The sequence below is a fragment of the Ranitomeya variabilis genome, chromosome 2 (assembly GCF_051348905.1).
Source record: "Ranitomeya variabilis isolate aRanVar5 chromosome 2, aRanVar5.hap1, whole genome shotgun sequence".
Lineage (NCBI taxonomy): Eukaryota > Metazoa > Chordata > Amphibia > Anura > Dendrobatidae > Ranitomeya > Ranitomeya variabilis.
The window spans coordinates 893,837,934-893,860,614 of record NC_135233.1 but is presented as its reverse complement, the minus strand read 5'-3'; the positions used below and the strand labels follow the sequence as shown (position 1 = coordinate 893,860,614).

The following is a 22,681-nucleotide window of genomic DNA, read 5'->3' as shown; positions in this document are numbered from 1 at the left end:
GATCCTCACAAGATCTCCTTCTCTACTCCCCTCTTATCTCCTCTTCACACAATCGCATACAAGATTTCTCTCGCGTATCACCCCTACTCTGGAACTCTCTGCCACAACATATCAGACTCACACCTACCATCGAAACCTTCAAAAAGAGCCTGAAGACCCACCTCTTCCGACAAGCCTACAACCTGCAGTAACCACCGATCGACCAAACCGCTGCATGACCAGCTCTATCCTCGCCTACTGTATTCTCACTCATCCCTTGTAGATTGTGAGCCTTCGCGGGCAGGGTCCTCTCTCCTCCTGTACCAGTTATGACTTGTATTGTTTAAGATTATTGTACTTGTTTTTATTATGTATACCCCTCCTCACATGTAAAGCGCCATGGATTAAATGGCGCTATAACAATAAATAATAATAATAATAATAATAATAATAATACAGGAGATGACATACAGGTGTATACTATATATAAGGGAGATGACAAACATGTATATACTGAGGGGAAAATGAGAGTTGTGAGGTGAAAATGAGGTGTGAGTGCAAAATGAGAGGAGTGAGGGAAAATAGTGGAGTGATCGGAAAATGACAGATGTGAGGTCGAAATGACAAGTGTTAGTGGAGAATGAGAGGAGTGAGGGGGGAATGAGAGGAGTGAGGGGGAAAATAAGAGGAGTGAGGGGGAAAATGAGAGATGTGAGGGGGGAAAATAAGAGGCGTGATGGGAAAATAAGAGAAGTGAGGTGCTATAACTAACCACAGATATTTACTATGCCCAGGCAACGCCGGGCTCTTCAGCTAGTTTTAAATAAATGTGATTTTCTTTTTCTTCTTTCTTTTACTAGTTTTTATTATTTTCAGATGTAATAGTAGATATGCCTGATATCTTGGATGTTAATCATCTCCGAGGAAAAGGTCTGCAGCCAGGAGAAGAAGAGCTCCCAAACATTGCTCCCCCAATTGTGATTCCTGATGACCCCAAAGGTAGGAGGAAATGCTCCAATCATATTCATGAAGCAGGCACTTGGGGCAGTACAGGTTTGGATGAACTCTATAATTTTCATTGTTGCCTGAGTGTTGGGTTTGAATAATTCAGAGGCAATATGGGAAAAGAACCTCCGGGCGATTTTACGTTTCTTTGTTTTCATTTTTTCCTCCCCTTCCAAGGCCCGTCACTTTTTATTTTTCCATCCCCATAGCCTTATGAGGGCTTGTTTTTGGAGGACAAGTTCTACTTTCGAATAGCATCATTCGTTTTATCATGTGATGTATTGGCAAGCGGGATAACAATTTCAAGTGCATTCAAATTAAATCCAATTTGACAATTGTTTTAAATTTATTTAAAGGGGTTGTTCACTACCAGGACAACCCTTTCATGATCTAACTGTTTGGCCCCGTGCCAGCGATGTCCCAGCGGTTGTCTTGACACGTGACCCCGGCTCCCAATCAGCAATGTCCCTACCTTCAAACGAATTGAATATAAAGTCATGGCTGCAGCTGATCTCTGACTTCCTCTACATGTACAATTCTTTTGAAGGCAGGGACAGAAACGCCAGCACTGATTGGGTGCCGGGCTCACATGTCACAACAACCGCACGAGAGCCCCGTGACCGTGAATGCCGACACCACTGTAACGGCGCCAGCATGGGAGGTTAATATAAGCCAAACAATTAAGTAAAGCAGGCGTTGTTTTAGTAGTGGATAACCCTTCTAATATGTTCACAATATGTTTAACCCCTTTCCGAAATCGGGCGTAATAGTAAGCCGATGTCGGACTCCTGCCCTTTGATGTGGGCTCCGGCAATGAGCCCACTTCTATCACGGCACACGTCAGCTGTTTTGAACAGCTGATGTGTGCCTGGAATAGCCGCGGGTGGAATCGCGATCCACCCGCAGCTATTAACCCGTTAAATGCCGCTGTCAAACTCTGACAGTGGCATTTAGCATGCGCTTCCGGCAATCGCGTCAGAAATCCGCCCATCGTTGACCCCCATCACGTGATCGTGGGTCACCGGTGGGTTGGCATGACAACAAGAGGTCTCCTGTAGACCTCTATGGTTGTCACTGCCAGATTGCTGTGGTCGGCGCTCATAGCAAGTGAGTAATTCTGCTACATACAGGCGATCTGTTCATCACCTGTATGTAGCAGAGCCGATCTGATTATGGCAGCTTCTAGTCTCCCATAGAAACTATTGAAGTAGGCAAAATGTTAAAAAAAAAAGTTTTTAAAAATATTAAAAAGTATATAAAAGTTCAAATCACACCTCTTTCTTCCCATTTAAAATGAAACAATAAAAAAAAAATCAAACCTACACATATTTGGTATTGCCGCGTTCAGAGTCTCCCGATCTATCAATAAAAAAAGGATTAACCTAATTGCTAAACGGAGTAGCGAGAAAAAAGTAAAAACACCAGAATTAAGGTTTTTTTTGGTCGCTGCAACATTGCATTGAAATGCAGTAACGGGCGATCAAAAGATCATATCTGCACCAAAATGGTATCATTAAAAACGTCATCTCGGCACGCAAAAAATAAGTCCTCATCCAACCCAAGATCACGGAAAATGGAGACGCTACAGGTATTGGAAAATGGCGCAATTTATTTATTTATTTATTTATTTTAACGAAGTTTGGAATTTTTCTTTTCCCCACTCAGATAAAAAAGAACCTAGACATGTTTTGTGTCTATGAACTCGTAATGACCTCGAGAATCATAATGGCAGGTCAGTTTTAGCATTTAGTGAACATAGTAGAAAAGCAAAACAAAAAACAACTATGGGATTGGACTTTTTTTGAATAGTTTTCTTGTTTTCCAGTACACGATAATTTAAAACCAATGGTGTCGTTCAAAAGTACAACTCGTCCCGCAAAAGCCCTCCCATGGCCATTTTGACCAAAAAATAAAAAAGTTATGGCTCTGGGAAGAAGGGGAGCAAAAAACGAAAACACAAAAAAGGAAATATCTCTGGGGTTTAAGGGGGGTTAAACTGACCTGGCATTAGAATTCTGCAGGTTAGCATAATTACGTAGATACCAAATATGTATAGTTTTTTTTTTTTATTTAATTGGTGAAAAAAAAATTGGAAATTCATTAAAAAAAACACGTTTCTTGTGTAGCCATTTTCAGAGACCCATATCTCTTTCAATTTTTGGGATATAGTGGTGTGTGATGGCTTAATTTTTGCACACTGAGCAAAATTTTTTTTTTTTTTTTACTGATACGACTGTTTTGATTTGATGTGTATTTTTTATATATTTTTAAATCGTTTAAATTTGATTTGAAACTTTTGTGTTTTGGTTTTTTTTCATATTTTTAAAAACATAAAAAATTGTTAAATGCTGCTGTCAGAGATGTGGGATTTATCAGGTTAACAGCTACGGGCGGAGCTCCAGTCCACCCACAGCTGTTAAAAGCACTTGATGGCTGAATAAATCAGATGTAGGCTCAGCGTACAGGCCCACTTCAAAGGCAGAGATGCGACATATGACGAACATGCGAAGGGGTTAAAGTATGGAGTTAAGGTATGGAGTTGTAGAGGCATTGCTTAATGGGAAAAAGTATTCAAATTATGTGAGACGCTTTAACAAGTCTTACAACATGATGATGATAAATCGGAGAGCAGCATAATGTAGAGGCAGGGACCTTGATTCCAGCCTTGTCACCTGCTCCTCTGTAGCCCTCCATCTTCATGAGCCCTGTATAATGCTGCCTCTACTACTGATTGGCAGCTTTCTGCCTTTGCACAGTGTACACAGACAGCTGCCAGTCAGTGATGTGGGTGGGTTCATTCAGAAAACTGGTAGACCTGCAGTAGATAAATCAGCGATTTTACCAAAATAAAATACACTAGTCACTCAAGCGGCATGGTCCTCGGATGGGTTTTAAATGTTTGTTTTCACTGAAATGCTGCGGAGTAGCACATACCTGCCTGAAAAGACGGGCAGTGTGTGATTCATGGTGCTTGTTGTTCGGGCACCATGAATCAGCTGTCATATATATACTTTCACATCTGTTATTTAAAAATGTGTTAATGCCGATCGTATACCGAGTTCTTCATTCCAGATTTATCAGCCTCCATTCATTCCTCAGCTACATTAAATGACCCTTAGGCCGTGTTCACATGTTCAGTATTTTACCTCAGTATGTGTAAGCCAAAACCAGTCACCACTTCTGTATTATCACCCACTCCTGGTTTTGGCTTACACATACTGATGTAAAATACTGAACGTGACTTCACTCTATCTGAAATCTACAGCAGCAAAATGGAAAAATCCAACATCCATAGGAAATGAGGTAAGAATATTAAAACCTTATTTTATTAGCAACATGGTTTAAAAAAAAAAAGGGAAAAATTAAAAATCAAAACGTGCAAAGAGAAAGAAAACCACATTGGAAAAGCGCACCACAATTAGTAGAATATGTGCACGTTAGGATTGGATGCAAGAGATTTCATTAACTAGTAATATATAGAAAAATAAAATTGAGAAAAACCAATGAGAAGAAAGACACAACATGGAATTTTATTTGGGGTTCGAAGACTGATAAAATCTCCAATGGATAAGTATGCAAAGAAGAATAAACGTGACCGGTATCAAAAACTAGACCTGTCAATAAAGGTATAATCAATCTGTTTTGTAGTTCAAACCTTTGGGAAATTTGTTGTTTTGATTGTTAGAATCCAGTGTGCTTCTTGTTTAAGTAAGGGCTTTGTCCAATCTCCTCCCGTATGTGAACGATTCACTATCAATGCCAGTAATCGCCAGCGAAGATACATCTCCCTGGTGTTTTTCCAGAAAATGCCTGGATATGCCCAGTAAGCAGCATTTCATTATCAGTGGGTTAAATATGGCATTGTGTACATGTTCTGCAATTCTGACTTTAATCATACATGTTGTACTTATATATTATTGTACATTGCATGTATGGCATTCCACCAAATACACAACATGGGGGTGTTACAATTTATAAAGGAGTTAATATTGAAGGTGATGGGGGAGCTACTTAAAGAAAAATGAGGCGTTCTAATCATATGTTTACAAAGATGCATTTTGGTAGAAATGAAAATTAAAATGCTCCTCACTGGGCATATCCAGGCACTTTATGGAAAAACACCAGGGAGATGTATTGTCGCTGGCGATTACTGACATTGATAGTGAATTGTCCACATACGGGAGGAGATTGGACAAAAATCTTACTCAAACAAGCACATTGGATTCTAACAATCAAAACACCAGATTTCCCAAAGGTTTGAACTACAAAACAGACTGAATATACCTTTATTGACAGTTCTAGTTTTTGATATCGGTCATGTTTTTTATTTCTTTGCATACTTCTATCCATTGGAGATTTTATCACTCTTAAAACCCCAAATAAAATTCCATGTTGTGTTTTTTTTCTTCTCATTGTTTTTTCTCAGTTTTTTTTTTTCTATGTATTACCAGTCAATGGAAACATCTGTTGTCAGGACTAAGAGCAGTTATGCTTGAAACCTGTAGACCCATGTCCTTTTATTCTTTGTTTTGATTTTTAATTTTCCCCTTTTTTAATGATGTTGCTAATAAAATAATGTTTTAATATAATTACCTAATTTCCTGCGGATGCGGGATTTTTCCATTTTGCTGCTAGATCTACGTCCAGAAGCCAGTTTGGAGCCTCCATGCACCACAGCTCAATTCAAGGCATTTTTCAACAGTGGGTGATCCGATATACTAGCTTCTATTTTTTGTTATCTGAAACCTACATCTTCTTCTGTATAGCCCAAAAGTCAGTCTGTCTCCATAACATTGTACTTCCATGTGACAGGTCCATGTCTGTTTTATATTTTTATTTTTACCTCAGACAGCACGCCGACCCATACTTGCATTGATCCATACAAAAACCATACTTTAATTGAAAAAGAGTGAAACACGGAATGAAAACTGACCAATTTGTTATGTCAATGGATAAATTAAAGGTCAGACTTCTTGCTTCATTATAAAAAAAAAAAAAAAAAAGAAAAACTGATTCATCATGTATGTGCCTTGGATGAAAAACTATCCGTTTGTAAAAATTCACCCGGATATGTGACTGCAGCCTTTCTAAGAGAGCACTGATCTGAATCTCATAGGAATGCAATGCGAGTCTCCCTTCCAGTCCATACTGAAGACGATGTGTCATTCTTGCTGTGGGTCACATAGTACGGCTGAGGAACGAAACGGAGGCTCATACATTCCTTTCAGGTGTTTATTCCTGATTTAACAACACTACTATATAAGAGAAGTTGACAGCCCCCCGAAGAAGCCTACGCGAAACGTGCGTAGGGGCTGGCGGTTCCACAGGTACACACCACGTCTAACATGGGTGAGGCCCGGTCTTTTATAAATTGTTAGTCTTTCACCTTACATGTATCTTCGGTGGGATTAGTAAGCTGGTATTTCCACTTACTCACTGTGTTTACCTGGGCTCTCTAGGCGTATACTGTAGGTATGACCTGTGGACTTTGTTTACCTGTTTCCATGATTCACAGCATTATTCTGTTACGACTCTGAGTGTGTACTTTACTATTAGCATTTTAATATTAATGGTTGTTAATAAATATGTTACTTTTTTGTACCTTTAAAGACAACTCTATGACTCCTTTTTTCGGATTATCATATATATTGCTGGGGAGTTTTTGTTTTGTCCATCTTTTGACTTATATGTGGCTGGGTTCTAATTTTTTATATAAGAGAAGTTAAGTACTGCCAGACCCTCCAAAAGTTTTTGGGTGCTTCTTTACATTTACGTCTTTAGTTCTATTTTCTGCTGTCACATTGAAAACCTCTTTTGAATTCTGTTATTTATTTTCAGATTGTTTCAGGAACCATTTCATGGAAGGTATGATTTTACTCATATCAATGTACCTAATTAACATGCACTGCAGTATCTTTATGTGCAATGTATATGCAATCTAATAAAAGTATAGTTAAAAGGATACATGCAAGTTTTTTTTAAATTGCTTTAGTTAGACAGCAAGATTTACAAGTTTACAATTGACTTGTTGTTTCTATGTGATGTCATTCTCCTGCAATGACTGACTTTATCGTACATAGTGTACAGCTTGTTTCCAAGGAGCTTGTTCATCAGTGTCTGGTCAAGTGTGCACAGTAGTTACATTACAGAGAAGGAGTTCTTATTACATCCCAATCAGCTCTCTCCAGCCCATTGATTTTGATACAGCAGTTACCCACTCTCCCTCCCTCTAAGCTCCTGACCAAGGTGCTGTTATCAGACCTGTAGAATCACAGTCCCCTAGCCCAAGCATGGGCAGTTTTCAGAGCAATTCCCCTAAACTAGGATCACTTTCCTGAGCTGTCTGCTTGTTCAAAGTTCCTGTTATCTCTACATCTAAATATAGTGGTAACAGAGTAGACTTCGAACAAGCACTGACAGAACGTTAATGTGTTCTAGCAAAACAGAGCCCCTGACCAAAACTGCCACTCAAAGAGGAGTGCTCACCCCTCAAGTAACCAGAAAGTAAGGAGACTGCAGATCTCTGAGCTGCTCAAGAGTTAACTTTAGAATACCGCTTTAAGGAAATTCCTGGAAAAATTATATTTTTAGTTCTAACTAATGACAGAAAAATAATCCTTTATAAAGGTGGCTTGAGGCTATGATCATCATAATCCACAGTGTTCCTACCATTAAGTACTGTTTCTTTCTGTAACCTTACGTTATGTTCAATAAAATTATCATGGCACCAGGGAGAAACGGAGTCCATAAGGTGAGAAATTTTAAATATAAGGACTTAAGTGTATTTTATGCATTTAATATCTATTTTTCTTGTTATTAAGTTGGTAAAATGGTTAAAAAAACACTTTTTCAATATTTTATTTGGAAACTTTGAGTTGATGGGGCTTTGATTCTGTATCCGTTAGACAAAGCTGAGCGGGTGTACCCCTATCTCTCTGGCTCTCCAACAATCCTGCTTGGTGTGCCTCGAAATCTCTCCTTGCCTAATGTTGGATCGGGCAGAAGGGAAAGGAGCTGCACAACCTCTCTAAACACTTGTTGTTATTTCCCTCTACAAATTACAACTGATTATTAAAGGGTCCCATCAGCAGGCCAACTTCTGATCAGCCCATTACAGTGGAGCCAACCAACAATTGGAAATGTAAAAATCCTTTTAAAGTGCCAGGTGCCTTATTATTTCTCCTCTTCTCAGTTTATACTCCCATTTGTCAGTGTAATAGTGTTTCTGCTGAGAAAATCGGTGTTAATAGCTCACCCCTTTGATTTTTGACCCCTTAATAATAGTAACTACCACAGATCCCCAATGACCTAAAAGGCCACATATAATCCAATGACCTTGATGTCTAGATTACATAGCAAAAAAAAAATCTCTGCTGCAAAATCATGATTGACAGATTATTGATCTGGGAAACAAGGCATGACGCATGATTAACTAATTGTTGTACTAGTGATTGTCGGGATGCGGAAGAAAGCAGAAGTTGTTGGAGCCCCATAAAAAATCAGCCTCTTAGATTTGCCAATAGTTCAGCCCCTATAAGATTCCATTCGGGTCCGATGGGCTTCTCAGTCCGGGTCCGGTGCCTCCCATCTTTATACGATGTAGTCATCCTCCTTGCTTCCTGCCGCGGCTCCTGCGTAAGCGTACTTTACCTGCCCTGTTGAGGACAGAGCAAAGTACTGCAGTGTGCAGGGAAAGGTCAGAGAGGCCCGGCTCAACAGGGCAGATAAAGTACGCCTGCACAGGAGCCGCGACAGGAAGCAAAGAGGAGGACATCATCGTATGAACATGGGAGGCGCTGGACCTGGACCGTGACGCCCATCGGACGGGACCGAACCGGGACCGCCCCTGGGTGAGTATAATCTAACTTGTTTTTCCTATCTTTCAGGTTACATCAGGGGCTTATCTACAGCATTACAGAATGCTGTAGATAAGCCCCTGATGGCAGTGGCTGTAGCTTATAGGCCAAAAATGGGGTGACAGATTCCCTTTAAATGTTAAAATACTGTATCTTCAAAAGGTCTTCTGTGACCTTATGGGAGACACCAGATGTGAATTAAGAAACAAAAAATTAATCTTTCAAAAAGGAGGAAGGCTATCGCCAGTACAAACCATTGATTCTAGACCTGTCCTAGACAAGGAAAATAAGCGGAAATGGGCAAGCTCAATTTAAAATATCTCTTAGAAAGAAAATTGGAAAAAATGTGGAAAACTGATGCATATGCAATGCGCACACTGTCATGATTCCCCTGTATTACCAGTGCAAGCTGTGTGTCACATGTCCACAGGTATGCGATTTGCATACTTGTGGGTCACATGCCAACGAGATTGTTAGCTTCATCACTCAGAGCATTGAGAGAAGTGGAGGAGAAGAATCTAATTGGCAAATGATCACAATAATGTGGCCGCCCACTCGAGAATCGTGACTGTGTGTGTATTGTACACTATCATGATTCTGCAGTATGCTGTCACATTGACTGACTGCAGATTTTTCTTCGTAGCCTGGAACACCCCCCTCCACCACTAATATCCATTGTGGTTTGAGTTAGCTCATCATAATCTATACAGATATAAACAATTGCCATGAGATATGTCTGTTGGGATGAAAAATTAATATGTTGGTTATTATATTCAATAAGTCAATAGTATAAATGAAAATAAGCAACTTTGTAACCTACCTTATCAGAGGAATCTGCTTCTTTCCCCTCCTGGACTGATGTTTCATTCTAAATTCATGTGTAAAATCTGAATTCAGTGAAGACAAATGATCCCAATATTAAGATGGGAGATGGCCGTTATTAAAAATCTGTAGAGAAAAGGAGGAAAGAGCTGGAGGCAAACATTCTGTTACCGTTCAGTATAGAACCTTATAAGCACCAACTGTCATCTCCTATCTCAGTAATTGGAAAGTCTCTAGTCACCGAAGACACATTTTACCTGTAAATTGTGAATTAGGAGAATGAATAATCCATCCAGGAGGAGAAAGAAGCTAATTTTTCTTATAAAATATATTATAAACGTTATTATTTTCATGTGTACTATAGATTAAAAAAAAAAAATTAAAGCCATCTTTCTTTACGCTTTTCAATTTTCTCAAGTCCTTTTGGCTTCAAATCCTCTACAGTTAAATAATGGAACCTTAATAGGATCAGTAGAGCAGTAGAACAATTTAAATAATTTCCTATTGGGTGTAGCTATAGTTGTGGCGTTTGTAACTTATGGCATTGGCTATACCTATATTCCATGTTGCCACATCATTAGCTCGAAGCAATGGCTCCAGAATCTGGAGTGCTGAATGCCTCTCCTCCAATGTATTTCAGCTCCAGATATAGACGAGTCGTCAGTCATGCAGCTGGCGGAGATGGGTTTTCCTCTGGAGGCTTGTCGAAAGGCTGTGTACTACACTGGAAGCATGGGTGCAGAATTAGCTTTCAACTGGATAATTGCACACATGGAAGATCCTGGTCAGTAAAGTAACAATGAGGCTGTGGATGAACAAGTATGGGTTAAGATTCTCTGCTATTAGCGTTAATAGAGAATTTCTAAGGACCCAAAGATTATAGGAATAGATCATGGAAATAGTGGGGAGTCTGTTAATTCTTGTTATTATAAAGTATTCAACTAGGACATATGTTCAGTTTTAGGTCGAGGCTGGGGACATGGGTTCAAAACCTTTTGTTTTTCAGTTTGCTTTTTAGAACGTAAGCCTTGAAATTCTTAAAAGGTTGACATTTTGGAATAAATACGTTCTGTGTTCCTCATTAGATTTTGCAGAACCATTAAACATCCCAGGGTTTGCGACTGCATCAGCCCAACCGTCCTATGGACTGTCCGCACAAGTCAACCAACCACCAGAAGAAATTGTAGCTCTCATCACATCCATGGGTTTCCAGAGAAATCAAGCTTTTCAGGCATTGAGGGCAACAGTAAGTTACTTTACAGCATAAAAAAAACATGAAGCTTCAGTATACTGCAATGTAAAGTAAGGCCCAAGCAGTAGTTATAATGATCTGTGTTTATCAAAAATTATTTTAAAGAGTAACTAAACTAGAAAAAAGGTTAATATCCTCATGGCATCACAAAGTTATGAATATTTGTGCTGATTTCCAGGCCACGTTTATGCTACTCTAGAAGCTCCTTTTAATTGCTGCTCAACAAGGTCCTTACACTATATTCAAACAATTAGAGTACGGGAATTCCCTTGTCTGAGCATCTCTGTTCCCCAACTCTATACTCATATGAGAAAAGTTCTGTGCATGTAATGTTAGAATGTAGTGTACTGATCTTGCTGAGCAGCAGTTGTAAGGGGCTTCTAAAGGAGCATTAAATCACACTGCAATATAGTCTCTGGGAGAGAAGGAAGTAAAATAAAGTAAATAGTAGTTCCCGTGTAACCATATTCCTAAGATTTAAGAAAAAATACATCATTAGGGCTACTATAGTTACTGGTAGCTAAGAAGTGTGGCTCAAAGTAAGAAACATAATTTCCTTTTAAACAGGGTCCCTGTGCCTGGATAGGACTTGAGTATGTAGTAAAAGATATAGTTTACTGCATGCTTGTCAGTGAATACAGCACGTGCTATATTGATTCTAACTCAGAGACCTCTGTAAAGTCTATAGTGTCAGGGCAACATTGTGATGATATAGCCCACTAACAATGCTGCCTACATTGACTTTCTATTGCAACCTTGTATTTAAGCAATCTCACAGGAGAAAAATACAATCTGATGTAGCGTTTATCCAGTGAGGGAATTGCAAATTACAATAGTGATGCTTTAGTTGCAGGAAAGGCAATCTTTCTTCTTGACACAGTTTCCAGCAGGTTACATAACAGCAAGGTGCTATATTTTTCCTTAATGAACAGAATCCCTTTAAGGGGTTGTTGGCTTTGAACAATCCCTGCTTGTTAAAATGTAATCTTGGGTATAGTGCATGGGAATTGAGCAAAGAGTAACCCTTTGGATCAGCAATGTAGTGCAGGATAGGGCAGGCACTCAAAATACTTAATATTTGCAACCAATCTGTTCTGTAATAACTCATTCCTTAATAGTATATTTGGAAAGAGGTTTTGTTATAATGGAGAAGACCATTTATGTCCATTTAAAGAGAATTGGTAAGCAGGTTTTTGCTATGTAATCTGCGGCCAGCATGAGGTAGCAGCTGAGACACAGATTCCAGTGATGTCACTTATTATGCTGTGTGCTGTTGTTTCCATACAATGATAGTTTTAGCACCAGGAGATTATCACTGCCTGGACCACAGTGCACATGAGCTCTGGTCCGACCACGCCCCCTCCTCTGATAAGTAGTTCACTGTCAATAGACAATGTACATAGAAAGCTGTGGTGTTGGCGGGGTTAGCTTTCTGAGCTCTGCCACATGCTGCGTCAAAAAACAGACAACTGCTGCACCCAGTAAACTAAGAGATACATCGTTGGAATCGGGGTCTCTTTTCCTACATCATGCTGCTCTCAGATGAGGTAGCAAAAACCTACTGGCAGATTCCCTTTAAGGGGTATGAAGGTCGCTAAAAGGAATTTTTAGTCTGGTAAGCATTTATTTAATTTGTATAGTACTAAAACACCTAAATCTATTGTACAACCAAATTCCAAAATTAGTGTACATTATGTTCAGCCTACAGAGTACAGATGTAAAAAATGAGTGCGAGACCCTCATCTGAACAGAGCCTTCGCATCAAAAGTTGCCAAACAAACTGGCAGGGCAGATTTTGGGGCTCCCATGAAATGGATCGGAGAGCTGAGCATGCGCGACCGCCTCCTCATTACTGGGCAGCACGCATTTGGCCACCATTCTCTAGATAGGTTCATGGCCCAGAAGTGGGACTCTGGATAATATCGTTTCTAAAATTTTTCAGATCAATTAGAAGCCATTTTTTGCTAAAAATTCCGATATTTTTAAACTAGCTTTTTCCTCTCCCATCCTAGAACAACAATCTAGAACGAGCCTTGGACTGGATATTCTCGCATCCCGAATGTGAAGATGAAGCTGCAAATACTTCAGAATCTGTGGATGCTGAAAACAATCAGCAATCAAATGGAATCCTAACTAATAATGAAGACGGACCTCGAGTCAAAGACGGGAATGGAAGTAAGAAGAGCGATGCTGCTTGTTACTGATGGCTTATTCTCTACAGCAATAGGATCAATAACACTTTGTTTTTTCTCTTTTTCCTCCTGGCCCTTCAAAAGCAATAATTTTATATATTTATTTTTCTGTTGAGACAGTTGTTTGAGGGCTTGTTTTTTTGCTGTATGTGTTGTAGTGTTGAATGACCCCATTTATTTTACTGTGTAATTTACTTAAAATGTAGAAATAAAAATTCCAGGTGAGGTGGAATTTTAAAATTAGCCAGCAATTCCGCCATATTTTTTTTTTCTTTTTTACACTATTTTTTATGTTAAAAATGATTTGGTTTCTTTTTTTTTTGGTCAGTATGGTATAAAACTTAAAAACATTAAAAAAAAAGTTAAAACATTGGCTTCAGTCCCCATATTTTGAGAGCTATAACTTATCCATTTTTTTAGTTGATGGCGTTTGTCCAGTAGTCCCCTGGCTACAATGACATTGTCACCCGGCTACTGATTAGGCGTAGGTTATATGTGTGTGTATACAGTAAATATACGGTATATACATACACACATACGCATAATAATTTTATTTCTATAGCGCCAACATATTCCACAGCACTTTATATTTAGAGGGGACTTGTACAGACAATAGACATTACAGCATAACAATAATGACATAAATCAGATACCAAGAGGAATGAGGGCCCTCCTCGCAAGCTTACAATCTATGAGGAAATGGGGGACACAGGAGAGGTGGATGGTAACAATTACTTGCATTGTACGGTCCAGCCATCAATGTAATACATGGGGTGTTCATACAATGCTGCATGAACCAATTACCAACCAACCAGAATGTAAAAGTACAGACACAGAGGGCTATTAAATGCATAAAGGGTGTGAGAACAGATGATACGAGGGTCATGGTTTAGAAGAAAATCTTGAATGGGCAACACAGGGCTAGTTAGAGAAGTATGTTGAGGCGGTAGGCCACACACACACACACACACACACACACACACACACACACACACACACACACACACACACACACACACACACACACACACACACACACACACACACACACACACACACACACACACACATACACACACACACACATACATACATACATACATACATACATACACATAGTATTATTTTTTCTTTAAATCTGTCATACAGTACCTGAGATACGGGCATTTTGATTTAGTATTATGTTGAGGATTTTACTAAGCCCCATGGAACTCTATGAGCACCACCCCATTAGTAAAGACCAAAAATACAAGCACTAAATAAAAAGGCTTAGATCTCTAGAACTATATGGTCAACTGATAAAAGAAAAGTGGAATGCTCATGAGAGGAAGCACAATAAAATACGAGCAAAATCTGACCACTTTTACTTTTAAAGAAGACCTTTCATCGGGTCAGTAGTCTTTTACCTTGGTATATGTTTGGATCCAATATTAGTTACTTTTACTACATTATCAGGACGGAAATACAAAAATCCCTATCTAACAACTAAAGCCATAATACCTGAGTTACAAGTGCTGTCCCAGGCCGTTAGATAGGGGCAAACTGTCTTGTTTTTGAAAGGAAGGGCTTGATGTTGTTTTTTTTTGTTTCTAGGATATGAACTGTTTGCCTTTATCAGCCATATTGGAACATCGACGATGTCTGGGCATTATGTGTGTCATATCAAAAAGGAAGGAAGGTAAATGTGAGACAACCTGCTGGTTACACATGGTGTTCTGTGTTAGGGCTCATTCCCACTTGCAATGAAATCGGGACAAATGCAATCTATACAGTGTGTGTGTATATATATATATATATATATATATATATATATATATAAATATATATATATATATATATATATATATATATATATATCGTATATACTCGAGTATAAGCCGACCCCCCCCCTAATTTTGCAACAAAAAACTGGGAAAACTTATTGACTCGAGTATAAACCTATGGTGGGAAATGCAGCAGCTACCGGTAAATGTCAAAAATAAAAATAGATACCAATAAAAGTTAAATTAATTGAGACATCAGTAGGTTAAGTGTTTTTGAATATCCATATTGAATCAGGAGCCCCATATAATGCTCTATTATTATTATTATTATTATTATTATTATTATTTATTGTTATAGCGCCATTTATTCCATGGCGCTTTACAAGTGAGGAGGGGTATACATAATAACAAGTACAATAATCTTGAACAATACAAGTCATAACTGGTACAGTAGGAGAGAGGACCCTGCCCGCGAAGGCTCACAATCTACAAGGGATGGGTGAGAATACAGTAGGTGAGGGTAGAGCTGGTCATGCAGCGGTTTGGTCGATCGGTGGTTACTGCAGGTTGTAGGCTTGTCGGAAGAGGTGGGTCTTCAGATTCTTTTTGAAGGTTTCGATGGTGGGCGAGAGTCTGATGTGTTGTGGTAGAGGGTTCCAGAGTAGGGGTGATACGCGAGAGAAATCTTGTATGCGATTGTGGGAAGAGGAGATAAGAGGGGAGTAGAGAAGGAGATCTTGTGAGGATCGGAGGTTGCGTGTAGGAAAGTACCGGGAGATGAGGTCGCAGATGTAAGGAGGAGACAGGTTGTGGATGGCTTTGTACGTCATGGTTAGGGTTTTGTACTGGAGTCTCTGGGCAATGGGGAGCCAGTGAAGGGATTGACAGAGGGGAGAGGCCGGAGAATAGCGGGGGGACAGGTGGATTAGTCGGGCAGCAGAGTTTAGAATAGATTGGAGGGGTGCGAGAGTGTTTGAGGGGAGGCCACAGAGCAGAAGGTTGCAGTAGTCAAGGCGAGAGATGATGAGGGCATGGACTAGGGTTTTTGCAGATTCTTGGTTGAGGAATGAACGGATTCGTGCAATATTTTTGAGTTGAAGTCGGCAGGAAGTGGAAAGGGCTTGGATATGTGGTTTGAAGGAGAGATCAGCGTCAAGGATTACCCCGAGGCAGCGAGCTTGTGGGACTGGGGAGAGTGGGCAGCCATTTACTGTAATGGATAGGTTCGTTGGGGGGGTCACGTGAGATGGGGGAAAGATGATGAATTCTGTTTTGTCCATGTTAAGTTTCAGAAATCTAGCGGAGAAGAAGGATGAAACAGTGGACAGACATTGAGGGATTCTGGTTAGTAGGGAGGTGATATCTGGTCCAGAGATGTAGATCTGTGTGTCATCAGCATAGAGGTGATACTGAAAGCCATGAGATTCTATGAGCTGTCCCAGGCCAAAGGTGTAAATGGAGAAGAGCAGGGGCCCAAGGACTGAACCTTGTGGGACTCCGACAGATAGGGGGCGAGGTGAGGAGGTGGTGTGTGAGTGGGAGACGCTGAATGTCCGGTCTGTTAGGTATGATGAGATCCAGGATAGGGCCAAGTCTGTGATGCCAAGGGATGAGAGGGTCTGTAATAATAGGGAATGGTCCACTGTGTCAAAGGCAGCCGACAGGTCGAGGAGGAGGAGGACAGAGTAGTGTCGCTTGCTCTTGGCGGTTAAGAGGTCATTGGTGACCTTAGTTAGGGCAGTTTCAGTGGAATGGTGTGACCGGAAGCCAGATTGTAAGCGGTCAAAGAGGGAGCAAGAAGAGAGATGGGAGGACAGTTCAAGGTAGACGTGTTGTTCCAGTAGTTTTGAGGCATAGGGGAGAAGTGATATAGGGCGATAGCTAGATACAGAGGGTGGGTCAAGAGAGGGCTTTTTGAGGATAGGTGTGATGGAGGCATGTTTAAAGCTTGAGGGGAAAACACCATTTGTTAGTGATAGGTTGAAGAGATGGGTTAGGGTTGGGATGAAGATTGTGGTGAGGTTTGGGATGAGGTGGGATGGGAGCGGGTCAAGTGCACAGGTGGTGAGATGCGATCTTGAGAGTAGAGTGGCGAGTTGATCTTCTGTAATGGTGGAGTAGTTGGTTTTGGAGGTGGAGGGTAGGGAAGTTGGGAGGAAGGGCTCTGGGGCTTGTTGACCAAAACTGTCTCTGATGTTATCAATCTTCTGCTTGAAGAATGAGGCAAAGTCTTCAGCAGAGATAAGTGGGGAGAGAGGAGGTGCTGGGGGACGGAGGAGAGAATTGAATGTGTTGAATAACTGTTTAGGGTTGTGAGACAGGGAGGATATGAGAGATGAGAAGTAGGTTTGTTTAGCTGTGGCGAGTGCGGTCTTGAAAGTAGTGAGGGACTGTTTGAATGCGATTAAGTGGTCGTTGGAGTGGGATCTTTTCCATCTGCGCTCAGCAGCCCTGGAAGCTCGCCTCAGTTCCTTGGTCAGGCTGGTGTGCCAGGGCTGTCTGTTGATTTTGCGAGCTTTGGTATGTGTAAGTGGGGCAGCAGATTCCAAAGCTACAGCTATTGTGGTGTTATATAGAGCGGCAGCGTCATCCGCATTGTGTATGGAACTTATGTCAGTGAGAGGTAGGAGGGATTCAGAGAATGAATGTAGGTCAAGATGTTTAAGATTTCTGCGAGGGTGTGAAAGTTTGTGGGGTGGGGACTCTAGACATGGAGTGGAGAGAGATGAGAATGTGAGAAGGTTGTGGTCAGAGAGAGGAAGAGGTGAGTTAGAGAGGTTAGATAGGGAGCAGAGGCGGGTGAAGATGAGGTCCAGTGTGTGACCATCTTTGTGAGTGGCTGCAGAAGACCATTGAGTGAGGCCGAACTATGCAGTTCTTTAAGGCCCCATATAATGCCCATATAATGCTCCATGCCGTTATGGCCCCATAGACGCCCCATATAATGCTCCATGCAGTTATGGCCCCATAGATGCCCCATATAATGCTCCATGCAGTTCTTTATGGCCCCATAGATGCCCCATATAGCATTGTGCCACATGTAATGCTGCTGCAATAAAAAAAAATGACATACTCACCTCCTCGCTGCTCCTCAGCGTCCCGTCTCTCCGCACTGACTGTTCAGGCAGAGGGTGGCGCACACACTAATACGTCATCGCGCCCTCTGACCTGCACAGTCACAGCAAGAGGACGGGAAGACGGAGCGGCGCCCGGCGGATGGAACGTGGACAGGTGAATATGAAATACTCACCTGCTCCTGCGGCTCCTGACGCTGTCCCTGCCTGTCCCATGGTACCGCAGCTTCTTCCTGTAATGAGCGGTCACTGGTACCGCTCATTACAGTAATGAATATGCGGCTCCACCCCTATGGGAGTCCATATTCATTAATTTAATCAGCGGTACCACGTGACCGCTGAATAGAGGAAGAGCTGCAGCGCGGGAGACCATGGGACAGCGTTAGGAGCGCCAGGAGCAGGTGAGTATGCGACAGTCCGCTCTCCCCCTCACCCGCCGTCCGCACCGCCGACCATGACTCGAGTATAAGCCAAGAGGGGCACTTTCAGCCCAAAAATTTGGGCTGAAAATCTCGGCTTATACTCGAGTATATACGGTATATATATTACATAGATAGATACAAGAAAGGCTCCCCTACTATATGGCCGTCTAGGTATTGCTCTGCCGGGTTCTTCTTTTGGGTTATTGGCAGCTTCTAACATTCTGGTACCCTGCCTGCCTATTGCCTGCGGGTCATGGCTCTATTCAGCGGTCATGTTCTATTGTAGAAAGGGGTTATCCTGTTTGTACTATTGAAGCTCCCAGTATTTGTTTAGGCCCGTTTTTTGAGCATCTATTCTTTGGCTTGTTTGTTTCTATTTTTTGCATGCATTTGTGCTCATTTGTTACTCCTTGTGTGTACTGTTTATCTGTGCCATATTTTGAAGACATAAGCACTTTATTTATGTGAAAATGTACTTTCCACAAGTTGTTTAGCTATTTGTGTTTACATGTATGCATGTTATTCTTTAGCCATGTATGCACCTTGACATTTGGGCATATGGGAGAGGGGCCTTCTGGCTTTATTAAGAGCCACTTGAGCTGATGTCATGTTAGTGACTTTTTAAATGTTTTTATCGTACTGGTCTGTTTTGTGTTCTACTAATAACATTTTCTAAATATTCGTGGTGATCCCTGGTATTGGTCCGCAGCTTTTTCTTTGGTCTATATTCGTTATGTGTTAGTGTGGACCACAGGTGTATCCCCTTTTATTTTACTGTGTGGTGCCCTCCATAGCCTCATTACGCCAGCTTACTGTACATGTATTTCATTATTAAAAGACTAGATGGTGGCCCGATTCTAACGCATTGGGTATTCTAGAATATGTATGCAGTTTATTTATGAAGTTTTCATAATAATGCAATTTATACACAAGATTTGGCTGGCTGGCCGCAACCAATTAGCAAAGCGTGGTTCAAATTCCGCCCCAATTCGCGGGCAGACTGTGACTGTCGCTGATTGGTCACGTCCGGCTGACCGCAAACAATCAGTGAAGCCAGGGCTGGCTCCAGGTTTTTGAGGGCCCCGGGCGAAAGAGTCTCAGTGGGCCCTCCTCTTTAACACATACCACGATTCATGATGCACAGATACAGCAGAGAAATATAGCACAGCCAAGTAGCGTATAACACAGCCCACGTAGTATATAACAGCCCACGTAGTATTTAACACAGCCACGTAGTTTATAGCAGAGCCACGTAGTATATAACACAGCCACGTAGTATATTGCCCAGCCACATAGTATATAGCACAGCGCCCGTAGAATATAGCACAGACACGTAGTATATTGCCCAGCCACATAGTAAATAGCACAGCCCACGTAGAATATTGCCCAGCCATGTAGTATATAGCACAGCTACGTAGTATATAGCACAGCCACATAGTAAATAGCACAGCCCACGTAGTATATTGCCCAGCCACGTAGTATTTAGCACAGCCCACGTAGTATATAGCACAGACACAGAGTATATTGCCCAGACACGTAGAATATTGTTCAGCCATGTATTCTATTGCCCAGCCATGTAGTATATTATTCAGCCATCCGCGAGCTGCAGGAAAAGCTGCTGTGGAGGCGACAGAAGGTGAGAATATCACGATTTTTTATTTTTTTATTATTTTTAACATTATATCTTTTTACTATTGATGCTGCATAGGCAGCATCAATAGTAAAAAGTTCGTCACATAGGGTTAATAGCAGCATTAACAGACTGCGTTACACCGCGTTATGCCACGGTGTAACGCAGTCGGTTTAACGGACTGCTACAACGGTATGTGGGCGGCGGGCACTGACGGGCATAGGCAGCATCAATAGTAAAAAGTTGGTCACACAGGGTTAATAGCAGCGTTAACGGAGTGCGTTACACCGCGGCATAACGCGGTCCGTTAACGCTGCCATTAACCCTGTGTGAGCGCTGACTGGAGGGGAGTATGGAGGGGGCACTGACTGCGGGGAGTAAGGAGCGGCCATTTTACCGCTGGACTGTGCCCGTCGCTGATTGGTCGCAGCAAAACAGCCACGACCAATCAGCGACTTGGGATTTCCGTTACAGACAGACAGAAAGATGGAAGTGACCCTTAGACAATTATATAGTAGATCATTTTTCTGAAAAAAAAAATGGTGTGGGCTCCCGCGTAATTTTCTTAACCAGCAGAGAAAAAGCCGACGGCTGGGGGCAGATGTTTATACCTGGGAAGGGAGTAATACCGATGGAGCTTCCCAAGCTATTAATACTTAGCCTTTACTGGCTATTAAAATGGGGGACCCTCTCAAAAATGACGTAGGGTCCCCCTATAATTAATCAGCAAAGGCTATGCAGACAGCTGTGGGCTGATATTAATAGCCTAGGGAGGTGCCATGGATACCACCCCCCAGGCTAAAAACATCAGCTCTCAGCTGCCCCAGAAAAGGTGCCCACGCCATTTATTTCAGAAAAATAATCTTTTAATTAAATACACGCACAGTAAGCTGACACACACTGTACTAATTGTATATACTGTATGTCACTGACCTCTATATATCTTTCTATTCTATGTGTATTTACTGTATGTAATCCATCTATTCTACCCTGTCGGCTCCTGCTGTGATTTTACTGTACGCGGCAGATGAATTGCTGGCTTTCCATATCTATTTATCCAATCTAATTATATATATATATATATATATTTATATGTGCTTGTGTGTATATGTGTGTGTTTAAGAATATTTCCTTTGAAAACGATGTGTACATGCCATAGATAATTGCTGTATGTAAAAGCTCATGTTAAAATTGCATTGCAATAGGATAGCAATCGTACTACATTCAGCTGTAATTCAGGTGCTAGGTGTGAGAAATTGGATTGTACTCAAATGAAAAACGCATGACCCTCGTCTGACTTTGCCGGAACAAAATCGGACCGATTTTAAAATCGCTAGTGTGACTCCAGCCTTACTGATAATATTATGTGATCATCACCTCTGTGTAGTCATTATGGCACTAATGCCCTTGTTTGCCAATATTCACACTATTACTTTTAGTCTTTGCCTGATGAAGAGGCTGAGTAGTCTCGAAAGCTTGCAATTTGTTACCATCTTTTCAGTTAGCCATTAAAAGGTATCAACCACTAAGGACTCTCAATTCGAAATATTTCACTATTACTCAGTAATACGTATTCAAAAATGTTATTTGTACACAACATACCTCAAGTAGCCAATTTGGCACATTTTGGTAGCTTATTTAATTTTTATGGTGTATTTTGAGCAATTTCTATTCGTCCACCTACTAAGATCAGGCATTCAGGGAGCGAGGGTAGCATTTCCGTGCTCATTATCTCAATCCGTGATTTTCTGATTTTTGTTTTACAGATGGGTGATTTACAATGACCATAAAGTTTCAGCATCTGAACGACCACCTAAAGACTTGGGCTACCTTTACTTCTACCATAGGATAGCTTGTTAAGCCTTAACGAAAGGAGGGTAAAGACCCGTAGAAAGCCAAAGAGGTTTATACCAGCCCAAGAAAGAGCTACATATGCAAAAGAAAGCCGGACTGCCAGAAAAGCCAGAGAAATCTACAGTATTTATAGTTGATTTCAAGAAAACTAATGTTTGCTGCTTCTTTAAGCGTAATACTGGAAATTTCGACTACACAAAAACGTAAATTGTTTTGTGCAATTTTAAATGGGAATGGATGAGTGTGTTACCTTTTACTTTACGACAAGCGTTAGGAATGCTCTTTCTCTTGAAAGAATTGATCATTTGAAATACGTGATGCAATGATGTATTCGGCTGTGCTACATGCAGTTCTCAGTAATGCTCAGCAGGTGGCGCTCTTGCTAAATGTTTGGGCGCAGAGCTGATGCCGGTCTCTGACCTAGGTGTATACAGTAGCTAAGAAGCCTTATCCCCAGTAAGCAACAGTCACCACATGCAGATGAAATATGCAAATGTTTCCAAAGGAATAAATAGACAAGAATATAAATAGATGGGGATATATCGAGAGAACAAATCCAATTCTCCATCTCGTTTTCTTTTGTTTTAGTAATCTCCCTTAAGCCTCTGCTAAGTCCTTCTTTGCAATCTGTGTACTTTGCTGGCAAAGTTCTAGATGTAGTTCAGAATTAGGACCCTTTTGAGAATATGCGCTCGCACTGTCTTGTGATTGCCTTCTGTGAAGCCATGGCAGTAAGGAGGATTACTTACCATCTAAAACAGACATACTGAATCTCGCGGAGGCTCGGCAAGGATTACAGAGCATGTTGTGAGTCGGAGGGTTGCGCACACCC

The 22,681-nt window shown here is 41.1% G+C and overlaps 1 protein-coding gene across 4 annotated transcripts in view; it reads left to right on the top strand.

The window, feature by feature from the left end:
• USP13 (ubiquitin specific peptidase 13) overlaps positions 1–22,110 on the top strand; it is a 134,517-nt gene extending 112,407 nt beyond the window's left edge. For all 4 annotated transcript variants that reach the window (XM_077290459.1, XM_077290456.1, XM_077290458.1 and 1 more), the window contains exons 15-21: positions 856–978; positions 6,823–6,849; positions 10,303–10,446; positions 10,748–10,908; positions 12,927–13,089; positions 14,700–14,784; positions 21,762–22,110. In XM_077290459.1, the coding sequence (XP_077146574.1) occupies positions 856–978; positions 6,823–6,849; positions 10,303–10,446; positions 10,748–10,908; positions 12,927–13,089; positions 14,700–14,784; positions 21,762–21,855 (797 nt within the window). In that variant the 3' untranslated portion in view covers positions 21,856–22,110. The remainder of the gene's footprint in view (positions 1–855; positions 979–6,822; positions 6,850–10,302; positions 10,447–10,747; positions 10,909–12,926; positions 13,090–14,699; positions 14,785–21,761) is intronic.
• Positions 22,111–22,681: the final 571 nt, after the last annotated feature.